The sequence below is a fragment of the Micrasema longulum genome, unplaced genomic scaffold (genome assembly GCF_059751315.1).
Source record: "Micrasema longulum isolate JH-2025_06_02 unplaced genomic scaffold, ASM5975131v1 h1tg002406l, whole genome shotgun sequence".
NCBI lineage: Eukaryota > Metazoa > Arthropoda > Insecta > Trichoptera > Brachycentridae > Micrasema > Micrasema longulum.
The window spans coordinates 3,459-26,972 of record NW_028279554.1 but is presented as its reverse complement, the minus strand read 5'-3'; the positions used below and the strand labels follow the sequence as shown (position 1 = coordinate 26,972).

The 23,514-nt window shown below is 31.0% G+C and overlaps 1 protein-coding gene across 1 annotated transcript in view; it reads left to right on the top strand.

The window, feature by feature from the left end:
- LOC148272271 (uncharacterized) overlaps positions 1-20,385 on the top strand; it is a gene marked incomplete at both ends in the record, with an annotated part of 111,169 nt that extends 90,784 nt beyond the window's left edge. Inside the window, one exon of the mRNA XM_088240264.1 lies at positions 20,267-20,385. Within this exon, the coding sequence (XP_088096390.1) occupies positions 20,267-20,385 (119 nt within the window). The remainder of the gene's footprint in view (positions 1-20,266) is intronic.
- Between the last annotated feature and the right edge of the window lie 3,129 nt (positions 20,386-23,514).

The following is a 23,514-nucleotide window of genomic DNA, read 5'->3' as shown; positions in this document are numbered from 1 at the left end:
TGTTTTTGTGGATATGATTTTTTTTAAAATTTTAATACTTTCAAACTACAATTATTTTCAATTGATACTAAACTAATGAATTTTCTTACAATTTCTGGTGATGATTTTTAGTAATGCTTAAATAATTTTAACTAACAATTGAAACATTTTTGAAAAACGGGATCTGACACAAAATAAACAACTGTTGGTTAGTAGAGCAGAGTTTGACATTTGCAAAAAAATCTATTTTTACAATATTTGAGTTGGTTCAAATGTTTGTAGACATAAGACTGGATTTCACCCCTTCGGGAGTCATTAAGATTAACAAATTACTACAGGGATGGAGAATACTTTAAATAAGGGAATATGGAATTCTAGGCATTTACAAAGCTTATGACATGTCATTGTTTGGTTAAAGTGGCCATTTTACACACTGTGTAACATTCACCATTTTGCCTTTGTTTGAACATGCATATTTCTTCAATTCCTCCATCTGTTGATTTTATATTTGAAAATGAATTATTCACCGTTTTTGAATTCAACCACTAACAAGTACCTAACCATAAACAACTTAAGTCCAATTTTTGAAAATGAAAGATTTTAACTTTTGAACATCAATCATAAACAAGTATCTAGATACATACATTCTAATAAAAATTTGCACCATCTTTTTGATGTATATCCGAACGGTTTTTACACGCATTCACGACACAACCAAGCATTTCGGTTTCGAATAAAATGTCAAGCTCACGTCGAAACCCAGCTGGTGGTTAAATAACGACTTAATACACATAGGAATAGTTTTAGATTCCAAGCTTGTGTTCAATATTCACATTAATGGAATTATTAATAAGGCATACAAAATGCTAGGTTTTTTAATGCGCATGTCTAATGACTTCTAAAACATCAAAATATTTATATTGCTATATAACACACATGTGAGAAGTCAGTTAGAATATTTATTTATTTATTTTTTTATTCACACTCTTTATCAAAATTCAATTCCATATTCACTTTGCCCAGCTAACAAGGGTACATACTCCGTTCCAAGCTAGGCAATTACATTTTAATATATTATAATACTTAACAAATTAATATAGAGCACAGACAAACAAAATATAAACTTATTCGGATACACATTTTGATTCATATACATACAGACATACACATATATACACACATGTATATATAAATATACACATGTACATACACACACACGTACATACACCCATGCGCATACACATACATACATTCATAAAAACATAGACAATTTATTTATGCGAAACTTCATGGTTGTCATCTATAAATATATATTTTTTAAATTATTCTTTATTTTTTATATTTTATTTTTGACATCCAGTAAGGTTCTCCAATCCGTGGCATGCATCAACTTTTCTGACTCCCTATGACCAATGTCATGAAAGAGCGAGGTCAACACCTTCCGTAACTTGACAACACTCCCGTCTTTCCACGATTCTGGCAAAAGGTTATGGACCTTTTTGCCTACGTTATAGTGTTGTCTCGATGCCAGAACAGTGTTGACCCCTTCACTTAGTATCAGATCCCTATTAGAGTATCTTGTATTATGGTTGTGGTTGACGCTTGGGTAAATGTCTCTCTTTATGTGTGTAACCACTACCGTTCTCAATATATACTGTTGAATAATATTCAGTACTCTGAATTCTTTGAAGAGCAAGTCACTTGGATAGCGAAATGTTTTTTTTAAGATGACTCGGATTAAAGATTTCTGTGCAATTGCTACAGGTTCATTGCTATGCTTCAAATATTTTATATTAGGGATTCCATATAAACGGAATCCTCAATATAAAATATATATATGTAAACAACCTAGAAAGGATACAGACAAAATACATAAATTTAATCAAATACAAATTTCATTGTACACAAATTCAATTTAAACTCTGAAGTATAGAAGAGTGATTGCAGATCAATTATTCCCGTTTAAACTAGTAAACAACGTCGTAGACTGCCCTTTACTTACAAATTCTTTAGAATGTCTTGTACCCAACAAAACAAGACTCCATACTATATTTGATTTGCCAGTACCTAGGACTAAATCAAGGAAAAACGGCTTTTTCTTTAGAGCATGTCATTATTATAACACTGCTCTCCCCGGTAACGCAGACATTTTTCATCTCCCCTATATGAAATATAGAAGATTCCTTAGAGATAGTACACCCGTTTAGTTATACGATCTTAGTAATTATGTATGTACTGGTATGTTCATTATTATATTTTGTACCTTTTACATTTTTTTTATAAAACTGTTTTCTTATTCTTTAAATTTCAATTTATTTTATTTTTATTTACTTTATTTTTATTACCTACTGTATTAACGTGTATTTATTTTAATTTTATTTGCAACTTCTTAGTGCCTAACATTTCTCAATTTTAAAATTGCTCTTATTTTGATGCCTATAATGTACTTAATCAATAGCTTATATCACCGTGGAAATGTTTTTTCACTGTTTTCACAATTTTCGTTTGTGTATATTTTTATTTTCTAAATGAAATTTATGTGGAAACTGTTGTTATATTCCCAAATAAGATTAAATAAATAAATATGATTACGATGTTTTGTTTGAAATAGTTTAATCTTTAAAAAAATGTAGGCACTTTTTTGGCAAATATTCTTATTATGAATATTGATTTTATTAAAACATATCTTAAAAACTTACATTTCTAATTATTTTATTTTTTGGTAAACTCCATAAATATGTAAATTAAGGCTGTGGTCTGGTAAAACGAACGCAAAATTAGGAAATCATATAATTTCACTGTTTTAAAACGAATATTTTTTTCCAATTATGCGATAGTGAAAAACAAAAACAAATACATTAGATTTAAACAATAATTTTTAAAGGTATTTTTAATTTAAAATACAATTAAAAGTTTTATGTAACTAAAATTTAATTACTTTTAGACAGGCAGATTACGCCATTTCAAATTTAGACTAAACTTAGGTATCTGGGATCTTAATAAAGACTAAGTATTGAACTAAATTTTTTCGTAATAATTTCAACATAATAATTAAAACATGAAAGTGGCGGCGGCTAAATTTTAATATGTTCTTTTTAAAAAGAAATTCAAGCATTTTAAATCACATACATTTTGTGACATTTTCCTTTATTTCTACCTAAAATTATGCCTTCGGTAATACTTTTTAAAAAAATATATTGAAATACTTTAGTCGAATTTTTTTTATAGAATTGTATTATTTTTTTATGAAGAATGAAGATAATACTGGTTGTAATATTCCATTTAAAACAATATTTTATTTAATTTTTTATAACCTTAAGACCAGCCCTAATCGTTTTTGGTAATTCTGGTCTATATTCGTTATGTAATTGTAATATATATTTACGTTTTGCGTGTCCAGGCTGATAAAGAATACAGTCTGCATGTGATTCGATTTTTGACCGGATAGATATAAAACATTGATTATAAATGTTTAAATTGCATCATTTTATTGTTTCTGAACTAACATCTGAAGTGTCTGACTGTTCATCTTATCTTCGTGTAATAGATTATTAAAACTCGCTACATTTGGTATACAAATTCAGTGCCTTATGCACCACTGAGTGCAAAACAGGAATGATGTTGATGAATATATGGATATATTTGAAATAAAATATAACCAAGTTGCGGTAGTACTCGGTTCGAACCTCGTACCCCTGATCCGTGAAACACTTCCACGGGACCACAATTCAATTTGAACGAACGTTCAGATGTGTTAATAATGAAGGTATCCTCTATCATAACTCACCTTATAAAAACAGTACTTTATTTGAATGAAAACAACGCGCGGGTTGAATGCTTAACCTCCCTTGCACAATTATGTACTTCATCAAAAAGAAAAAGAGAAACAGATCCACCCCACACAAAACAAGAAACAAAATACACTTCTCAAGTACAGGGTCGGATTTGGGGAGGACCAAGTTCTGTAACCCAATTTAACGCCATCTTATCGGAGATGGGCGTCGGAAACAGACCTGCCGAAACAACTTCAATTTAATTCGAATTTCATGATTGAATTGAAAATAAATTAAAAATTCTAGTTCCTCAGAATTGATTCCGTTTGATTATCTCATACATTGGCTCAAACAATGCGTTTGCTAAGAAATTCGCAAATAACATTTGTTGTTTTCATTTATTTATTAATTCTTAAATATTATTAACAACAATTATAAAATAAATATTAAATTACAATATTTCAAATTTGTCCGAATGCGGTAGACAAAATACTGGATTTCACATCCTAGGGAGTCATTAAGATTAACAAATTACAACAGAAACAGGGAACATTTTAGATAAAGAAACATGGAAGTCTAGACATTTACAAGGCTTATGACCTGTCATTGGCTAATTTTAGTAGCCACTGAAGACACTGTAACATTCACCATTTTACCATCTGTTGGTTTTCTTTTAAGTAGTAAATGAAAGTTCTAAAAAACGCGATTCATTTGTAAACAAATGATATTAATTTTTTTTTTTTTTAAAAGCAAAAAAAAAACTTTTTAATGCAATGTGCGGACCTGAAAAGAAGCTACAAGACCTCTAAAGTGGATACGGGTAAATGGGTGAGGCGGGGCTTTCAATGTTGATTCTTCTAAGCTTCTCTAAAATCAACATATGGAAGAATTAAAGAAATGCGGATGTTCAAATTGGTAGGCAAAATTGTGAATGTTACATAGTGTGTTGTGGTCACTTAAACCAGCCAATGAAAGGTCATAAGTCCTGTAAATACGCAGCATCCATGTAAGCATTGACCAATCATATGTGAAAAATTAACTGAAAAGCCAATAAAATATTTGGGAGTAACGTTAGACTGTCAACTTAAATGGATTAATCATAATGGACTAATAATGAAAAGACTAATGAAAATATTGTTAAAAAAATTGAGATATTTGACTAATGTTTCTCACGTTTAAATAGTTATATTTATCCAAACACTAGCAGAATTAAATAATTGAATTGAAAGGAGCCTGTCATAATCATATTATATATAGCCTTTAGAAACCGTAAAAAAAGTAATTAATAAAATTATAATTTAACCATTCCTTTCAACCAGTTATTTCAGGAAACTGAAAATTTAACGCTTCGAGAAGTTTATTACCAGCAATGTCTAAAATATGTATTTGTGCGCCAACATTCATTTCCTAAAAAAATGAATCGATTTAGTCAAAGTTTGAAAAGGTTACTTGAAATCCCTTATTGTGAATCGAGACTCCGAAAACGATACTCATTTCACACAGATCCAAAACTGATCAATGTATTTCATAAAGGTAATATGATAGAGATTAATTGTTTGAAATTGTTACGATTTATTTTTTTCTTTAAATTATGGATAAAAAACTGATTTAAGTAGCCTATTTTTTTAATGAATATAATATACTTTTATAATAATTTTCTCATTTTTAACGACAAAAAAAATGTTTTCTTATATTAGCTCTCATTTTTGAACTTTTTTTATATCTATCGTATTTTTCTAGTAGCCAATTTAAAATAAAACGTAAACCTATACACGGGCCATGCCTTTGTGGATTTTTTTTCGTGTTTATGTAATAGTTTTTTTTTTGTATTTGTCACTTATGTACCGTACCTATTGTAAAATGCAAAGAAGAAATTATAATAAATAATAAACTTACTTCAGTAAAATCTTATCCATCTCCATTGTAATTTGTTAATTGAAATATATCACCCAAAAGTACTTTTTATAAGTGTTGAAATATATATTTTTTTAACATAATACAATGTTACATTGGCATTTTGCCGTTAATGTTGGTTTTTTTAGAGCTATAAAAAAAATGTTTTTATTAAATTCCTAAATTACTGGAACAAAAAAACATACTTTTGGTATATTTAAAACATCTAAAAATGGAATAAGATTTTGAAAAATTAATTTTTAAAATGTATATATTCCTTGGCATTTGTATTTCTTATTTAATATCAATAACAATTTTGAGTTTTCTTTAACTTCTACAACGTACGACAAAAAAAACTACTGAATAATGCATTTTTGATGTTTGTCATAATCATTGTTTACATATTATATTATCTAGTTTATTTTCGTGTATTTCTGTTAATATTATTTTTACGACTCTAGGGTAGCATCTCTGCTTTCCCAAAACATTTCGGATAATGGTTAGATTTGAAAGGATGTTTTTCAATCCGGAGCCAAATCCTTCAGTCGAAACACAACCCAAATGTGATCTGTTTTCGACCCCTGGACTTACCCTAATGCGTAAGGTCGTTATCAATATATTCATTGAATAATATGATGAATTTGTTATGCGTGGCTCGAAAGTTCCTCACGCAGGGAAAAAATGTTCCCAACTTTTTGTTTGCTAACCGTAAAAGTTTAGTAAATTATATCTTAGTGCAAAGTTTATGCAAAATTTTCTTCAGTCACGTATTTATTGCTTCAAGTTTTTGTGCCATCTGTCTGTAATGTCCATGAGGAGTTTCAAGAACTATTCTCTGCGTGACAAACATCAAAACTTCTCCGTTTTCTTAGATCCTCGCAGAGATCCTCGTGAAATCCTCTCATTGTTTTGAGAAAGACATTAATATTCTATCAGGAGGTGAAACTCTCTGAGTACTGTGACTCTGAACTCGGGCGCTTCTTTAAATAAATAAATAAAACGCTTTACACTAGAATCCACAGGAGTTCTTTAGTATTCGTTTCGAATCTTTCTATTTATACCCTTACACTTTTCGCTTATGCAATGCAAAATAGAATCGAGAAAAAGTCTAGATACTCATTTTGTTATTTCAACAATATTTTGAGAAGATCAATTTTTTTGTAGACAAGGACTGGATTCAACTCCCTTGAAAGTCATTAATATTAATATATTACAACAGAGCTGAAGAAAATTTTATAGATAAGAAAATATAAGTCTACGCATTTTTAAGGCTGACAAGCTGTCATTGGCTGTTTTAAGCGGCCACTTTACATCTGTGTTACATTCACTAACCTATTCCAACTTATTTTGGCCTTTTCTAAAGAGCCAGTTTTCAACCAGCCAACACGTTGGACGTTGAGTTATCTTTATTCATTTAACGAACTACCTAGCCATGTAGTTGAATGCCGGAAACTGATGAGCAGCCTTGTCGTTCAGTTGAGTGACTGATTAAACTATTTGGCAAAGACATATAATATACATGTACATGTACCGCTGGCGAGCGATGAGTTTTTAGATTGGTAAGCTAGGAAAATTCTAATAAAATATCCATAGCAGTAATATGGCACATAAATAAATAGGTCTACTTTATATGTGATAAGTAATCCATAAAACTAGCGGCTAATAGTTTTAGTAAAAATGTTTTCTAATGTAACAAACATTTGAATGACAAAAAAATGCCTTAAAAAAAACATAGATGCAAAAATTTTAAACCCGTAAGGATTCAAACCCGCACCCTAGTGAACAGAAAGTAACAATTTATCCACACGGCTATTTCATGTACTAACCCGATTGACGAAAAAGTAATTTTTAAAACTGTATTATTTATCAGTGTACTGATGCATATTTGTTTACGTCTAACTATTATAACTTGTCTTGAAATAAAACACCATTTCCTAGTAAATAAGATACAAACTAAACTTATTAAAACTATTCCTTACCATAAATAAAAGCCCTTCTAGAGAAGTGTTGACAGATTAAATTGCATTAAAGAAAACTGCATGATATTACTGTTATCGCAAGTTTAAGTTTTTGAACATTATTTTAAAACTTGGGGTTTAGAGACGTAATTAAATTCACGTTTTTTCTTCAGCAGAGTAATCTCGTGTAATTCAGTAGAAATAATTTTGGCCGATAGAAGCGTAACTGGCTCGCTGTATTGAATAATGGAATATTATATCAATTTACAAACCCAAGAAATGCAATGTATTTTTTTTTGTGATGTTTTTTTTCATAATAATAATTAAACATAAAACATCACTTTCAATGTCAAAGAAATACAGTAAGCTGCAAATAACTGATTATAAGGAGAATTCGTCCCTGACATGTACAAATATCAATCGTTGTGATCATTGAACAACGACGGATGTGCAAAAAATGGGACATAGTAATTATTTTATATATGATCTTAAAAGGGCTGATAAAGGCTGATAAAGGCTATTCTAGGTTTGACAAACATTAAATATGAATATATAACTAACACAAGTATCAAATTGTATACTTTTGTACCTGTTAAGTTGTGACAGTCGGCCTTGTGGTGTAATGGTCAGCGCGTTTGCCTACAATGCCAGAGGTCTCGGGTTCGATTCCTGATATGGTTGATATGAAATATTTATTTTAAAGGGTGTTTTTACATTAGGACATTTCATGGTCCCTGGACTGGTACTTGAAGCGTAAGATCATATCGTAAAAATGATCTAGATACGTTGCAATTGGTGTACCAATGCAGAGCCTTATGCATCATTAGGTGCGTAAAGGGAATAATGGTGATGAAAATTGTGGCATAAAGTGTAAAAAAATAAATTAACCCCTCTTACGTAAAGTTGAAGATCACAAACGTCATTGTTCTACGACTATGACGCAATAGTTTACCATGTGGATTAGTTTTTTTATGACCACGCATCACTGCACCACTGTAAGTTTGTATTTTTACTCTGTAAAAGCAAAAGTCCACCTACGAAATGAAAGCACAACACAGACTTGCATCGAGACGAAATTGAACATTCAAAACACCAATTTCACGCTTAAGCTCCATTTCGAAACAGAGTAAATACCATTTTTGCCACAACGCCTTACTAAAATAACAATTTGATCTCCATAACCACCCTTGTTTGCGTTTCGAATCCTGCTATTTTCTCTGTTGTTACTTTTTATACTGTTTGGATGCAATGAAGCATTGTGTTTTAGCGTTATTTACTTTAAGGTTGCATTAAATTAATGAGCTTTGAAGACAAGTAAAATGAAATAAAAATAGCGTTGAACTTCTTTTCGAAGTCATCAGTATTTTTTTTTCCTTAATAAGCTTAATTTAAATATATTGGGTGTTAACAGACGTTGTGTCCATTTTTTTACAAATGGAGAGAACAAGAGGACACAACTAAAAATATACCACAAATGAGTCAATAATGTATTCTCGTTCATTATTTCACAACAAATTAGTCAATAATGTATTCTCGTTTATTATTTCACAACAAATTAGTCAATAATGTACTCTTTCATTATTTTACAGCAAATTTTACAGCAATAATGTATTCTCGTTCATTATTTCACAACACATCAGTAAATAATGTATACTCGTTCATTATTTTACAGCAAATTAGTCAAAAATGTATTCTGCTTCATTATTTTACAACAAATTAGTCGATAATGTATTCTCTTTCATTAGTTTAGAACAAAATAGTCAATAACGTATTCTCCTTCATTATTTTCCAGCAAATTAGTCAATAATGTATTCTCGTTCATTATTTTACAACAAATAAGTCAATAATGTATTCTCTTTTATTATTTTACAGCAAATTAGTCAATAGTGTATTCTGGTTTATTATTTTACAACAAATTAGTCAATAATGTATTCTCTTTTATTAGTTTACACTAAATTAGTCAATAACGTATTTTCCTTCATAATTTTACAACAAATTAGTCAATAATGTATTCTCCTTCTTTATTTACAAAAAAATAATCATAAATATATTCTCCTTCAACATTTTACAACAAATAAGTCAATAATTTATCTAATAAGGTATCTTTACCGCACGCTGCGCAAATATCACGAACAGTTTGACACATTTATTCCCTCAATTAAACGCTAACAAAAGGAGTTGTCGAAAATGCTTACTTTTGTCAACTTGAAATTCCGATTTAAAGGCTTGTAATCGAATAAAATCACATGTGTAACGTAAAAGCAAAAACAGTATCTTGTAGAACAGAAAATTTTCTTTGGGGCTTACTACTTTGTTTGACTTTTGGTGAGCATTATAAAATTTTAATTTTAAATACAAATAAATAAAACTTACGTTAAAACCTAATAGCACACAAATTAATGTAAATACAAACAATGCATTAATTATTTTTACGAGGTTTTCCCTTCAGTCTTACATTTATTATTACTGTTTTCGTTATTTGTTTATAATCTGAACCCTTTTTTGATTATTAAAATATTTATTTAATTTGTGTTAAGAGTAAGTGCCTACGCCTATTTTTAAAAAAGGAAACCGCTACGCCTGTTTATAAGAGGCTTGTCAGCAGGTGGAAACAATACGATGTGAAAGGAAGCTTTTGAAATATACACCACAACACTCAGACCAAGTAAGAAAAAAATATTTATTTTATGCATCTGATAGAACTTGAACCCGCAAATTACAAGAAAAAATACATTTTTTGTGATATTACTTTATTTAACCCGTTTTTGTGCGTAAACAAATAAAATGATGAAATTTGAATTTAATATTCTAATTTCAGTTTTCACATAATAAAGTTTTTCATCGAACGCCAGCGTTTGAATTTGAATGAAATTTGACGTAAAAAATGAATAAATTGATATCGCGTCGTTAAACGTGTATTTGATGTCAAACAAAATGGCTGGCGTACAACGCACTTGACAAATTTCAATAACGCGGTGAAACAGTGGAATTTCATGGTATTGCGGAACTATATTACAGGGATATGTTTGAATTTTACCTTCATCAAACATTGTAAACAAACAAGATATAAAATTACATACAAACTAATGCTGTTTGTTATGTAAAAGTACTCCAGGTGAACTCCACGCTATATCCAACAATTCCAATACAATTTCATTACACTTGTGTTTCCAATAATGTTTATGACGCATATCACTGTTAAGAGTCATCGAGCACGTTCAATATTTTATTATTTACGTAACAAAAAACGACAATTATTTCAGTCCGTTTCATAAACAGGTTTTATTTAACAAACGTGTAGTTTAAGCCCAAATAATGTAATGTAATGTACATAGAATTAAGAATAGTGCAGAAATCGCATACGAGCATAAAACAGAAGGCAACTAAACTACTCATAAATGAGTCGTTTTACGTTTTAACCCATTAGTTTTTTTTGTAGACGTCGCTTAGAACGCAACTCCTGATTTAAATTCAACTATGCCGTGTTGTATCCTTTTAAAGTGCTGAAATACTGCGCTAGGATCTTAGAAAAACAGGGTAAGATCACATTTCATTGTAAGTAGCAAATGAATGTGTAAGTAGCAAATACATTACTTTAAAATTGAATTATTTATCCATCCTCCAGAGTGTTGAAGAAATCAAAATGAACATTTCATTAGTGTTGCCAGGGGAGTAATTTTTTTTACCCTACTTTGCTCATCCAATGAAAATTGGACCTCGGATTAAACAACTCTGAGGTGTATATTTGACCGACATTATCTTGAAAACATTAAATATTATTTAACATGATATAAATATATCCGTTTTATGTAAAATAAAATTTGTTTTATATTTTAAGTTCAAAGTTCATCAATTCAATTACTCTTATTACATGACCCATTACGTATCTACTCTGTTGTGTCGATCAATATTCCCGCGTGCACAATAAAATTTTAGAGAAATTAACAGATTGCTTTTTTTACCTTACATTAGTGATATGATTATATTTTTTGACATCGTGCAACATTACGCGGAAAAATCACGAATGCGCGTGGCAAAAGTAAGGCATAGTAGGAGAAGTTTTGGACCCAGTCCGATGTATTCAAATATGATTCTACGCTCCTTCTGGACTATTCTTAATTCTATGGTATTGTATTTATTTAGATAGTTGTTAAAAATACTTAAGCAACTAGTTATAACTTAGATTATAATCAATATTTCCAATTTTCATCGTCTGTATTATTTATTTCATAGATAGATATTTCATTTTTCCAATTTTCTTTTTGATGTTCAAAAAATTTATTTTGCTCAAAGTTTGTTTTCGCACCTTTTATTGTTGCATATTTTCTGATAACAATCTTCGAAGAAATCCAATAAACATCCACGGTCTTGGTGGACACACTGCATATCGCACACTTGTTTAAACTTAAAATAATTTATTTTTATAAAGCTTTTTTGCCATAGATTCATATCTGAATGCTTTCGGTATAATCTTTAACTCAACATTTGAGGCTTATTTCTAAAAATACGAAACAATGGACGAAAGAATACCAAGGTGTCACAATTTATATAAAGTTTTTGCAATTTCACAAAAAGTAGATTTTTTTAATTGAGTCGTTTTCGTCTTTAAGGTGAAATATGTTCCTGTTTTAAATTTATTCCTAACTTAAATAGTAAGAATCGTGAGTTACGTTTCTTACATAACCTCATTTTAAATTATCTTAAAATAAATTTTACTTTGGATTACGATCATTACGCCTCCTGTATGCCGACTAAACTAATCACATCTGACAGTCATGTATCCCGGACATATTACTTGTTATTTTTTTATTTACTTGCGTTTCATTTTAAACATCAGCATACATTGTTTATATATATATATATATATATATATATATATTTCTATTATTAATAAAACATATAATTCAAAAATTACATATTATACTCCCAGGAGTTATTAGAAACTCATTTGGGACCGTACATAAGAAAAAACATTTTTTTGACAATACATAATATCATACAAGTTAATAAATCCGAAATAAAAAGAAAACATTGTTGTATAATAAACATAAAACACCATCTTATATAAACTACATTAATAATTATCAATATCAAAAAGATTTAAGAAATATTTTTTGATTGCGACACTTCTGGATTTTTTATTAAGTTTTTCGTGTCTTAGCTCATCAGGCAGTTTATTATATTTGGAATGGCCAATATTTTCCAAAGACCTACTGCTAAACATTGTTGAGCGAAACTTAGACACATGAAGATTCCTTGATTCCGCGTATTGTAATTATGAATATTATGACCAATTGTGTGTTTAAAATTTGAGTAAGCAGAAAAGTTGATGATATTTAAAATAGTATTGCTTATGTCATGCAGTGGCATCACCTTGAAAGGAAGTATCTTTGTTTGTCGGTAGATATCCTTGACATGGGAATCCCGTTTAAGTCCAAGAATGTTTCTAAGAGCTCTGTTCTGAAGAACTTGTATTTGCGAGGTCTGATTTTTGCTGGCAAAACCCCATATGCATGATAAATAAGATAGGTGAGAATGAATCAAAGCGTAGAAGATGGCAAACAAAACGGAATGAGGAAGCAAGCCTCGAAGTCTATTCAATACGCCGGTTACGGGTGCTATTTTTGATTTTACATGCTCAAATTGGTAGCTATTAATTATATTATACTTCCAGTTCTTTGCAATGAGCTTAATACCTGAAACATTAATTTGAAAAATATTTTTGAAGCCCATTTTAATTCTAATAAATGTATTTTTCTTTTCTCAGATTGTTTTTTTTTTATAAACTGCACATTCTTTATTTCGTACCGGACGGTTAATATTAAGTTATAATTTCAGTCGTTAATTTGATTTACATACTGCAACTTGTCTGTTTCTTGATTAAAATGTTTGATATCATGAGCCTCGGCACACCTACTAAGACATGATAGGGTATTTTTTCAATCACGAGCATTGTTGTTGAAACCATTATACTTAAAACATCTCAGTTTAGATAGATATGGATATGCAGGAGACCTATCCGAACTTATATATATATTTTTTTTGCACAATTTTATTGTAGATATTTCCATCAACTTCCATAAAAACCATGAAAATGATTTAGTCCTTCGCCTTTTTTAAAAATTCTTCAACGTACTTAACTGTTATTTTAATATCTTCCTTTGAAAAATAATTTTGTAATTTTATTTTCTCTTCAATTTCTTCTGGGGTAAATTTTTCCATTAAACATAATTTTTTAAAACTGACTTTTTTTCAATGAAATATCTTTCATATGTTTAACTCCAAAGTTTTTTTTTTGGTTTGGTGGCTTCCGAAAAGAATTTCAAGGCTTTCAAACAGTTTTGTAATAATTTCGGAGAATTAATTTCAATTAATTTCCATTTAATTAATTTATTTCAAAATAACATAAACATTACAAACCAAAATTCAAGATATATTATAAACATAAATAAAATACTTGACAGAGATTCTTCTAAAGTATCTTGTCTTGAGAATCCTGCTCCGGAATACCCCTTCGGATACATGGAACAAATCAACATCCAGAGCGATGTTGTTAAGCAGCGGTAGCCCTTCCAACAGGCATGACCATCGGCAAGTTAGTCCTGTACATCGGAATATAAAACAATCTTTGCAGACGCTATCTTAGAAAATTATTAGGATCATACAACCAAAGTTCATCATAATCTCAGAATTATCGACCATACCGCGTATCAATTGATAAAAATACACATTCCTTCTAGTCTTTAAACTGTTGTAGCCAAGCATACCCCCGGGAAACTTGGTCGGGTAGAAACGAGGATAATACCCGCACTCTCTCATATAGAGATATCTCAGAATTTTTTTTGGGATTTTCTCTATAATCAGAGAGTACTTCAGTTCATGTGGCCCTCAAATCATTGATCATGTCACTTTCCTCTTTTCTCAAAACAATGAATTGCATATTACGTATTTCTGGATTATCTTCTTTCAACACAAAGATGCTAAGGCTACCAGGCAGCTTTCGTCGTTTGGCAACGAGAAATTTTTCCGCATGTGTGGGCACCGCCAAGGAGACTTATGTCCTCAGATGCGGTGTGCCATATATGGTGGGCTAGCAGTATCTAGCCGATTTTTTCTCCTGATCCGACTGAATTGTCGTCCGACAAAAGTGAACGACGGTGACGTCCGCGTCCGTCGTATGGTTGGAAGTTTGAAAGTAAACATATGGCTTAAGAAGTTTCTCAGACAAACATTTACAATTAATGGCCGGATCCCTTTGCAACTTTCATTTTGGTTCGCACAAGTTTAGAGTTTGTTTAAAAATGATTGCTCGGTGTGTTTTTGTCGTTGACCAGCTTGCTGTCAACATAGCGCTTTTTGCTCATAAAGTTTCTGTATTAACACACAGGTGCTGTAAATAACTCCCCCCCCCCCCAATCACCATCTCCCTAAAACATATTTCCAACTGACAAACTATATTAATTTGAACTCTTCTGTAAGATAAAAAGATGCTCATTTTATAGCACAATAGTTATGCATTTAACTACTATAATATTAAAATAATAAATTCAACAATGTTTAAGTCTATCCCAAATGCTTGAAGACTGGCTGGATTTCCTTCCTAGGGAGTAATTCGTATTTAAATTTATTTCAACATAGTGGGAAAACATTTTTGAGAAGGGAATATGGAAGTCTAGATCTTAATAAATATTCTCAAATACCGATTATTAAAATCTGCTCAAATACCGATTGTTAAAATAATTTTTAAAAAGCCCTTCAGGTACCCCAGCGTCAAGTTGTTCGAAGAATTCAATATATTAGATGTAAGGCAATTATATATATCTAGAATAATTATGTTTGTGAAAGCAAATTATTCTACCAAATCTCAAAAAAAAAACACTCCCACACTACCAGAAATCAAACTGAAGGATGAGTCATGGGGTCTACCACAAATTCTGAATTCCGGCAAAGAAATTTCAGGTTTCTGGGCCCCAAAATATTTAATATTTTACCCGAACATTACAAAACCAATTCAATTTAATTAATTTAATTTAATTCAATTAAATAAATTTGTAATAAAATGGTTACTGGATTTACGTAGAGAAAAATCGGAACTCTTACGAAAAAACATTCTAAAATAATAAATGGTATATGTATTGTATAACTTTATTATAAATTGACTAGTAAATAGTCGTGTTATTGTTTATTTTGGCATAAAAATGTATGTTTAAAAACAGGTTGTACCTAGTTAGGCAGACTAGACATAATCCAGAGAAATCTATTACCTAAGTATGTATGTAGTAGATAAAGAAACTGTAATTTTTGTTCATAAACTATGAATTTTATATAAATATTATTATAATGTAATTTCAACTAACTTACGAAACGAGTAAACAAATATAATAATTTATTGCATCAAAAATTCTTGATCAATAAAATGGTTTTCCAACGGGACAGTTTTATTTTGCCACGTTCGTCATTGGTTCACTATTTTATTAATATCACTTCGTCTGTCGTAGGTCAACATCTGGGTAAGAACGTCCCATCTCAAAATTCTCTCCAGGTTCAGATTTATTTGATTTGGTACCCATTGAGTCAGTCGATATCTCGAGTTATGCCTTTCCGTCGGAAATCTTTTTTCTTGGCAATATTGGTTTCATCCGAAATGAGAAACTATTTATTCTGCTCTCGAGCTCAACAAAGAATAAAGTCGTGTGTCGCTATTATTCAAAATGGCCGCTGTTTTCTTCGCAATAAATTCAATACTGGACGAAATCGTTTATTTGTATGGATGCAATCCAGTCGCATGGCGACATTCCTGGCCGCTTTCATCTATTTGTTTTATTTACTGATACTAAATGCAATGCAAAAATACTAAATGCTAGTCTTTAAGGGTGTAATCTGATCGAAAGATCTATAGTTTCAGCCTATAGTAATTTTACAATATTTAATTGATATTTATTTACATGCACACCTCCCTCACACACCACACACAAACACACACCCTCTCCTGTGGAAACATACACACCCTTTTCTAGACTAGTTTATTTTTACACTTATATTTTTATCTATATGTATATACTACTTTAATTTTGAGTTACATTTTGACCGGTTTCGAGGTTACTACTTCATCGTCAGGAATTAAACTAACTTATAATTACACGCGTTGCTATTTATATTATAAAATATTGTATGAATGAGACAGAAAAATGAAAGAAAGAGAGAGAAAGAATATAACATGAATCCTAACGGAAATATTTATAATGAGGACTCGAAGTTAAATTTAATTGATTATTTATTATTTGAGGTTTTTGATCGCTTTACTAATTTCTAATCGTTCTAAATTGTCTAAACGAAAACCATTTTTATTGACATGCAAAATTTTTACACCCGTTTCTTGATAAAAATCATGGTTTTCGAATATAAGAAGATTTGCGAATTCTGAAAAAGCATTATTACTGAGACATTTTATATGTTCTTCGATTCTTACTTTAAATTTACGTGAAGCTTTTCCAATATAAAAATTTGGGCAATTTAAACAACCGGTCGAAGTGTAATTCAAAATTAATGTGGTTTATACAAATTTATAAACATATAAGTGCAAAATGTCATACAACAAAGTGAAAAATGTGTTTGATAACAATAATATGTTTTTTTTTACCTACATGTTTGATTAAATCTGTTATTGGTTATATTTTAGATTATCCTTTCTTTTAAACTCAAAACTACCTTAATTTTTTTTCTGAATTACCGTTGATATTCTTAATAAATTAAATACAAAAATATAAAATATTGCTTCTCTCGGGTAAAAATCCTTAAAAAGGAAATAGGGAAAGATGTTGTAAAAGTCCACATCGTTGGTGTGTTTGCCTACCATTCTTATAAATTTTCTTATATAATGTGTCTAAATATACCTGTACCTCAAAGTAAAAACCACCAGAGTAATATTGAATGAAATATTCAGGGAAAAGAGTTTTGTAATTGTGTGATTTCCAAAACATCATAACCAAGTGAGATTATTTCAACTTCTAAAGAACTTTCAATGTAAAATAATAATTATTTTGATTATAATAGTGCAAATACAAAAAGCATTCCTGGAATAACTGAAATTTCTTTGCAAAGTGGACTTAAGAGTTTTATTTCAACTTAAAAAAGCATTTATATGACGAAAGTGGACGGTGTTTTATTCACGTTTAAAATAGATTATTGCGATAATTTCTGCATTTTTAACCACAAAACGGCAAAAAGTGGACTCTCGCGTTTTATCCCCAAAGGTTAGATTGTTTAATTTGAGGTTAGAAAAAGCAGTTCCGGCAACATTGCAAGTGCGCGTGGCGAAATGACGGGGCTAATTGACATACAGTACCTACGCGAATGAATTTATTCGTTACAGTATGCGAAAACTTAATATGTGTGTAAAAAAATAATATGCTTTTGTGTGTATAAATATATATACTCGTATATATGTATGTGTTTATTTATTTTTACATAAATCGCCTTTAACAGACAGGCGCCGTGGCGCAGTTGGTTAGACGGCTATCTGTGAAACTGGCGTCGCGGGTTCGATTCCCGCCAGTTGCAAGAAAAAAATCCAAGAAAGATTTTTTTCTCAATTGGTCTGGGTGTTGTGGTGTATTTTTCATTACCTTCTTCCATATCCCCTCTATCCCACCTGCTGACAAGCCTCAAAATAGAGGCTTAGCGGGTTATTCCTTTAAAAAAAATTTAAAAAAACATATATTGAACATAAATATGAAAAAAAAACATATTCAAATACATAACAAAAAATTATAAAATCGCATAACTATAACAATAGTAACAAGTAGGTAAATACACATAGGCAGCCAAAAATATTAACGAAATAAATACATAAATATGAAAAAACCAATAAAGAAAACATTTTTAAATATAAAGAAAAGTTTGAGAATAATATTGCGAGAGAAAAAAAGAAATCAGACTCGTTTTATAATTATTAAGTCCAGAAACAAATTTATCAGACTTGTCCACATACTGATTGCTATATCTGTGGAGCCTAGGGATAGGCGAGTGCATGTGATAAATGGTCCTAGAACTTGCAGAATAAAAATCAGATTTGTGGCGGGTATGTCGACCAGGTACACGAAAACACATCAACTCCAGCAAATCTGGACAGTCAATTAATGAATTGATCACTTTATAAAGTAATATTAGGTCAGTTAGGATGCTTCTATCAGAAAGTTTTAAAATATTTGCTGAAGATAAAATTGATTAGATTCAAATAAAGCAGCTGAAATATGTCGTTTATAATTAATATATTTTAGAAATTTCTTCTACACGCGCTCAAGTATGTGTGTTTATGTATCTTTATGAATGCATTGCAAGTGTCCTGACTTGGATTTTACGGCGAGTCAGGGGAAGTTCACAGGCAAAGAGCGTTTCTGATTGTGTTATTTTAAACTATGCCTCTGTTTCCAATAAATGTATGTACCATGTTATTAAAAAAGAATCATAACTAACATGATTGGCAAATATAAGTCGAACAGTGTTCTAGTCTTAGAGTATATAGATGTATATACTCTAAAGTTCTAGTTTAATATCGAGGCTTTACTAATAGAATGCATTAAGTCATTAAAACAAGTTTCAGGATAATAACATTTAAAGCTTTTTTATTCTTTCAAAGCATTATTTCTCACACAATTTACGTTTTTTTTCAATCTTTTAAAGACTAATTTTTATTCTAGGCACAGCGTAAAATTTGAAATCAACATCTTGCATCTATATTAAAAAATATTTGAAATATATCGAGGCTATACTGACAGAATAAATTAAGTCAATAGTCTTCATATGTTACAATTTTTTTTTAAACTTTTAAAAGACTGCGGTAAATAATCCCTTTGCGTGCGGTGATGTAACGTCGTGTTACCACAAGCAAAAGATGGAATATTCTAAAGCTCAGACATGTAAAAACTAAAACATGGAGACACACAGTTTAATAATTCTTTTTCCATAATTTATAAAAATAAACCGATAATTAAGCCCTATCATAGCAAAAAAAAACTTCGATTGGCCGCTCACAATTCACGCGTGCGTCGCCCATCACTGTCAAAAACTGACTGAATTTGTTTCACACAACACTGGTTGTAGCCTGTAGAACAGCGTCTTTGTCTTTCTTGTTATGTGTTCTATTTTCGTGCTCTCTCTAATACAGACGTATTGCAGTATTTGCAGACATCATTCTTCGGGTAGCATGGTTGGATATTTTTTGTATTAAAATCCAGAATAGTTATACAAATTTTACTTTCCAAAACCTGTGTGAAAATGTCCATTTGAAAATAACAAAAAATACAACGCCATCACAGCCACACAAGAGTTAATATGGGTGCAAAATATTGATTTTAAATTTTATGCTATGCCCAGAATAAAAATTACTCTTTGAAAACTTTTAAGAATTTAAAATTGAAGAAAAGTGTGGAAGAAATAATGCGTTGAAATAATAAAAAAGCCTTAAATGCGATTATCCCACAACTTGCTTAAATGACTTAATGCATTCTGTCAGGAAAACCTCGATATATTATTTGTTAAAACCTTTTTAAGCTAGGGTGCTGTTTTTAATGTCCATTTAAGTGCTAAGAAAATGTCTTTAGGAAGAAAATAAACGAAAAGAAAGAAAAAAAGATTTGGAACTGATACGCTTTTTTTTTACAGTGGTGTCCGAGAATTGGGGAGTGCAATGCGTCAGGCTTAAGGTGACCGTCAAGTCGGATAACTGCGGGGATAACCAGGACTGCTCGGAGAAGGGAGTTTGCTACTCAAACATCTCAATGGTGAGTCAAACATAAACATTAACACCATCGCCAAAACAACGTAACAGTCAGAAACAATGTTTTGCGAGAGAATATTCCTTCCTATAAATAAACAAAAAATACACTTTGAAAATCAAGCTCTATTTTTACTATTTATTTGCTTGTCATCAATAACTCGATTTAATTAAATTAAATTTATTTATTTAAAAAATAACATATACATACAAAATTAAGATTCGAGACGTTCGTATCAAAAAAAGAAATAGAAAACATGAAAGAGATTCTTGTCAGAGTATTAGGAGAATCCTGCTCCGGAAAACCCCTTAGGATACATGGAACATATCAACATCCAGAGCGATGTTATTCAGCATAGTCCAACAGGCATAACCATCAGGAGATTGGTCCTGTATATTGTAATATGAAATAATTTATGCTGACGCTGTCTTAGGTATTTGTCAGGAGCATACAAATCAATGCTCATCATAATCTCAGAATTATCGATCATACCGCGCAATAATTGATAAAAATGTGCAGTCAAATACGCATTAATTCCAGTCTCTTAACTGTTGTAGCCTAGCATACCCTGAAGAAACTTGGTCGGGTAGAGCCGTGGATTATACCCGCACTCTCTCATGTGGAGATATCACAGACACTTATTTTGGATTTTTTCTATCATATCTTTAGTTCGTGTGGCCCCCAAATGATCGAGCCACTCTCGAGTCTATTTCGCACCAAGGAGTTGAAAAGAGTTCTCAGTACACGGGTATTTTCGAAAACCCTGGCAGTACGCAGAACGAATTCTCACATCTTTAATTATTTTTTAAATTATTATTAGAGATAAACTTAGAAAGCGCCATTTTCGTAATGTAATACCTCAAGAGCGCTTTATAAAGTGATTATATAAATATATAAATTTAAATTTAACTTAGCACTCATTGCCTCCATGTGATCATGAAATGTCAGGGTGATCACAAATCTAAAGCCCAGATTCTTAAAACTTGATGTTCGTATCAGATACATCGTGCGTGCATATCGTCGTGTCGTGTCATGTCGGCCTCGTGGTTTAATGGCCAGTGCGTTTGCCTATCACGCAAGAGGTCTCAGGTTCGATTCCCGACATGATTGATTTGAAATATTTAAAGGGTGTTTTTACACTAGAATATTTCGTAGTCCCTGGACTGGTACCTGATGCTTAAGACTTAACATCTTACCTACATGTAACAAAATTGATCAAGATACAATGCAGTGCCCTATGAACCATTAGGTACGGATAGGGAATGGTGATGATGATGATGTTATCAATAAATTAAATATTGGAAACAAAGCTTAGTTCTCTTTGATAATTAAGAAGAAAAAATATTCTCCCGTAAATAGATTTTCCAATAATATATATATATTTTTATATTTATTTATAAATGCCGTAATAAGGCGAATTTTTTTTTAATACAATAAATTAAATAAAGTTAATTAGTAGACTGAAATCAACGATTGATTTTAATGTTAAGATCATAATATGGAATTAATTCAATAATGCGTTTAAATTTGATTAGCATTGTTTTTTTTTCATGATATAAGTATTTGTTTTTCTTATTATAATTTTTTCTAATTTTTTTATTGAGCGAATACAATTTAACTACTGCCCTTTATTTTGACTGTAATTGTTCATGTAAAGATATATATTTTTAATTAGGATTAATATTTATTTTGGCAAACTTCACCAACAAGCTTCAAAATGTGGCTTATTTAGGTTTTTGTATTTATGAAATGTATTCCTTATTTACGCATTTTAATTTTTATCCATGTGTACGTTTAAATTAAATTAATAAAAAAAAAAATGGAAAAAAACAAGATTCTTCTCAGACACCTATTCTCAAAACTCAGTATTTTGCGGTTTTTGGCCCTAGAGAGGCGCCACGATTCGGTTGATACAGTTGGCTAGGTCATTTACTGCGGACGCCTCCTAAGAGCCTTTACCACGCTTGCCTACTTTACAAGGCATCCGGTTCTCGATGTCCTGGACGTCTACTGCTGACTGTTCGTCGGCAACTTACGTCAAAACCATGGGATGCGGACCTGACTTGGGAGGATGCTGGCAGCCGACAGAGTTGCCGGAAGGATCCTCGTGGACACCATATGCTCCAACTAGGGAGCGGACATGGAATGATTATGATGAAATAAATAAGTAAATAATATTTTAAAAAATACATTGATTGTTTTTCTCGCAGTAAAGTGGTTGGCGCGCTCACTCAATATTCTTGAGGACCTGGAATTGATTCCTGGCAGGGTCAACGTGAAATATTTATTTTTAATGTTCTTTCACTGCAACATTTTACTGTTCCTGGGCTGGCAGCTGAAACGTAAGGCTGATAAACTTATGTGTTTATGTGATAGATGATCAAAATACGTTGCATTTGGTGTACCACTGAAGTGTCCTATGCATCACTGGGTGTGGATAGGGAAACTGGGATTTTTGGGAATGACGTTTACATTTTAGAATGACATCAATTGAATTAATGGTTTTAACTAGAGGTTTTATAGGCGCCATCGATTTAATTTTATAGTTTATATTTTTACATAAGAATGGATATTTCTGCGAGTCTGTCTTAAAAAATGTTTTCTACCACATAAACTCATATGTTTCAAATGAAAAATAAATTTGCGTTTTTAAAATAGAAATGTTTCGAAAACTGTTAAAAAACCTTTCGAAATAAAACGTTATGACAATAGGATCATCTTATCAATTTAACCAACTCATTCAGTATCTCACGGAGCGGTTAATCCCATATAAACCTCACTAGAGACGTATTCATAAATCCGTCCAATGAAATCATCCAATATTTATTAAAGCGTGGTCGTCCTGGATACTTGATTCCTCCTTTACAAATGACATCCTTCCACTAGAGTGGGAGGCTGTACGAAGGCTTAAGGATAGTAGAGTACCTACCTGCTTTTGTCTGCGCTAATTGCTTGTGACGCCCCTGTGACGGAAACACCCGATTATCGCCGGCCACACCCGAACGTAAACGATTAAGGGGTATTGTTTTTCAACCCCTATTTTTCGAAGGGCATCGATTAATTCTATTTATAACCGAGTGTTGAGTCGGATGGGGATAAAGGACAGATCTATTCGAAAATTGGAATCGGAAACGT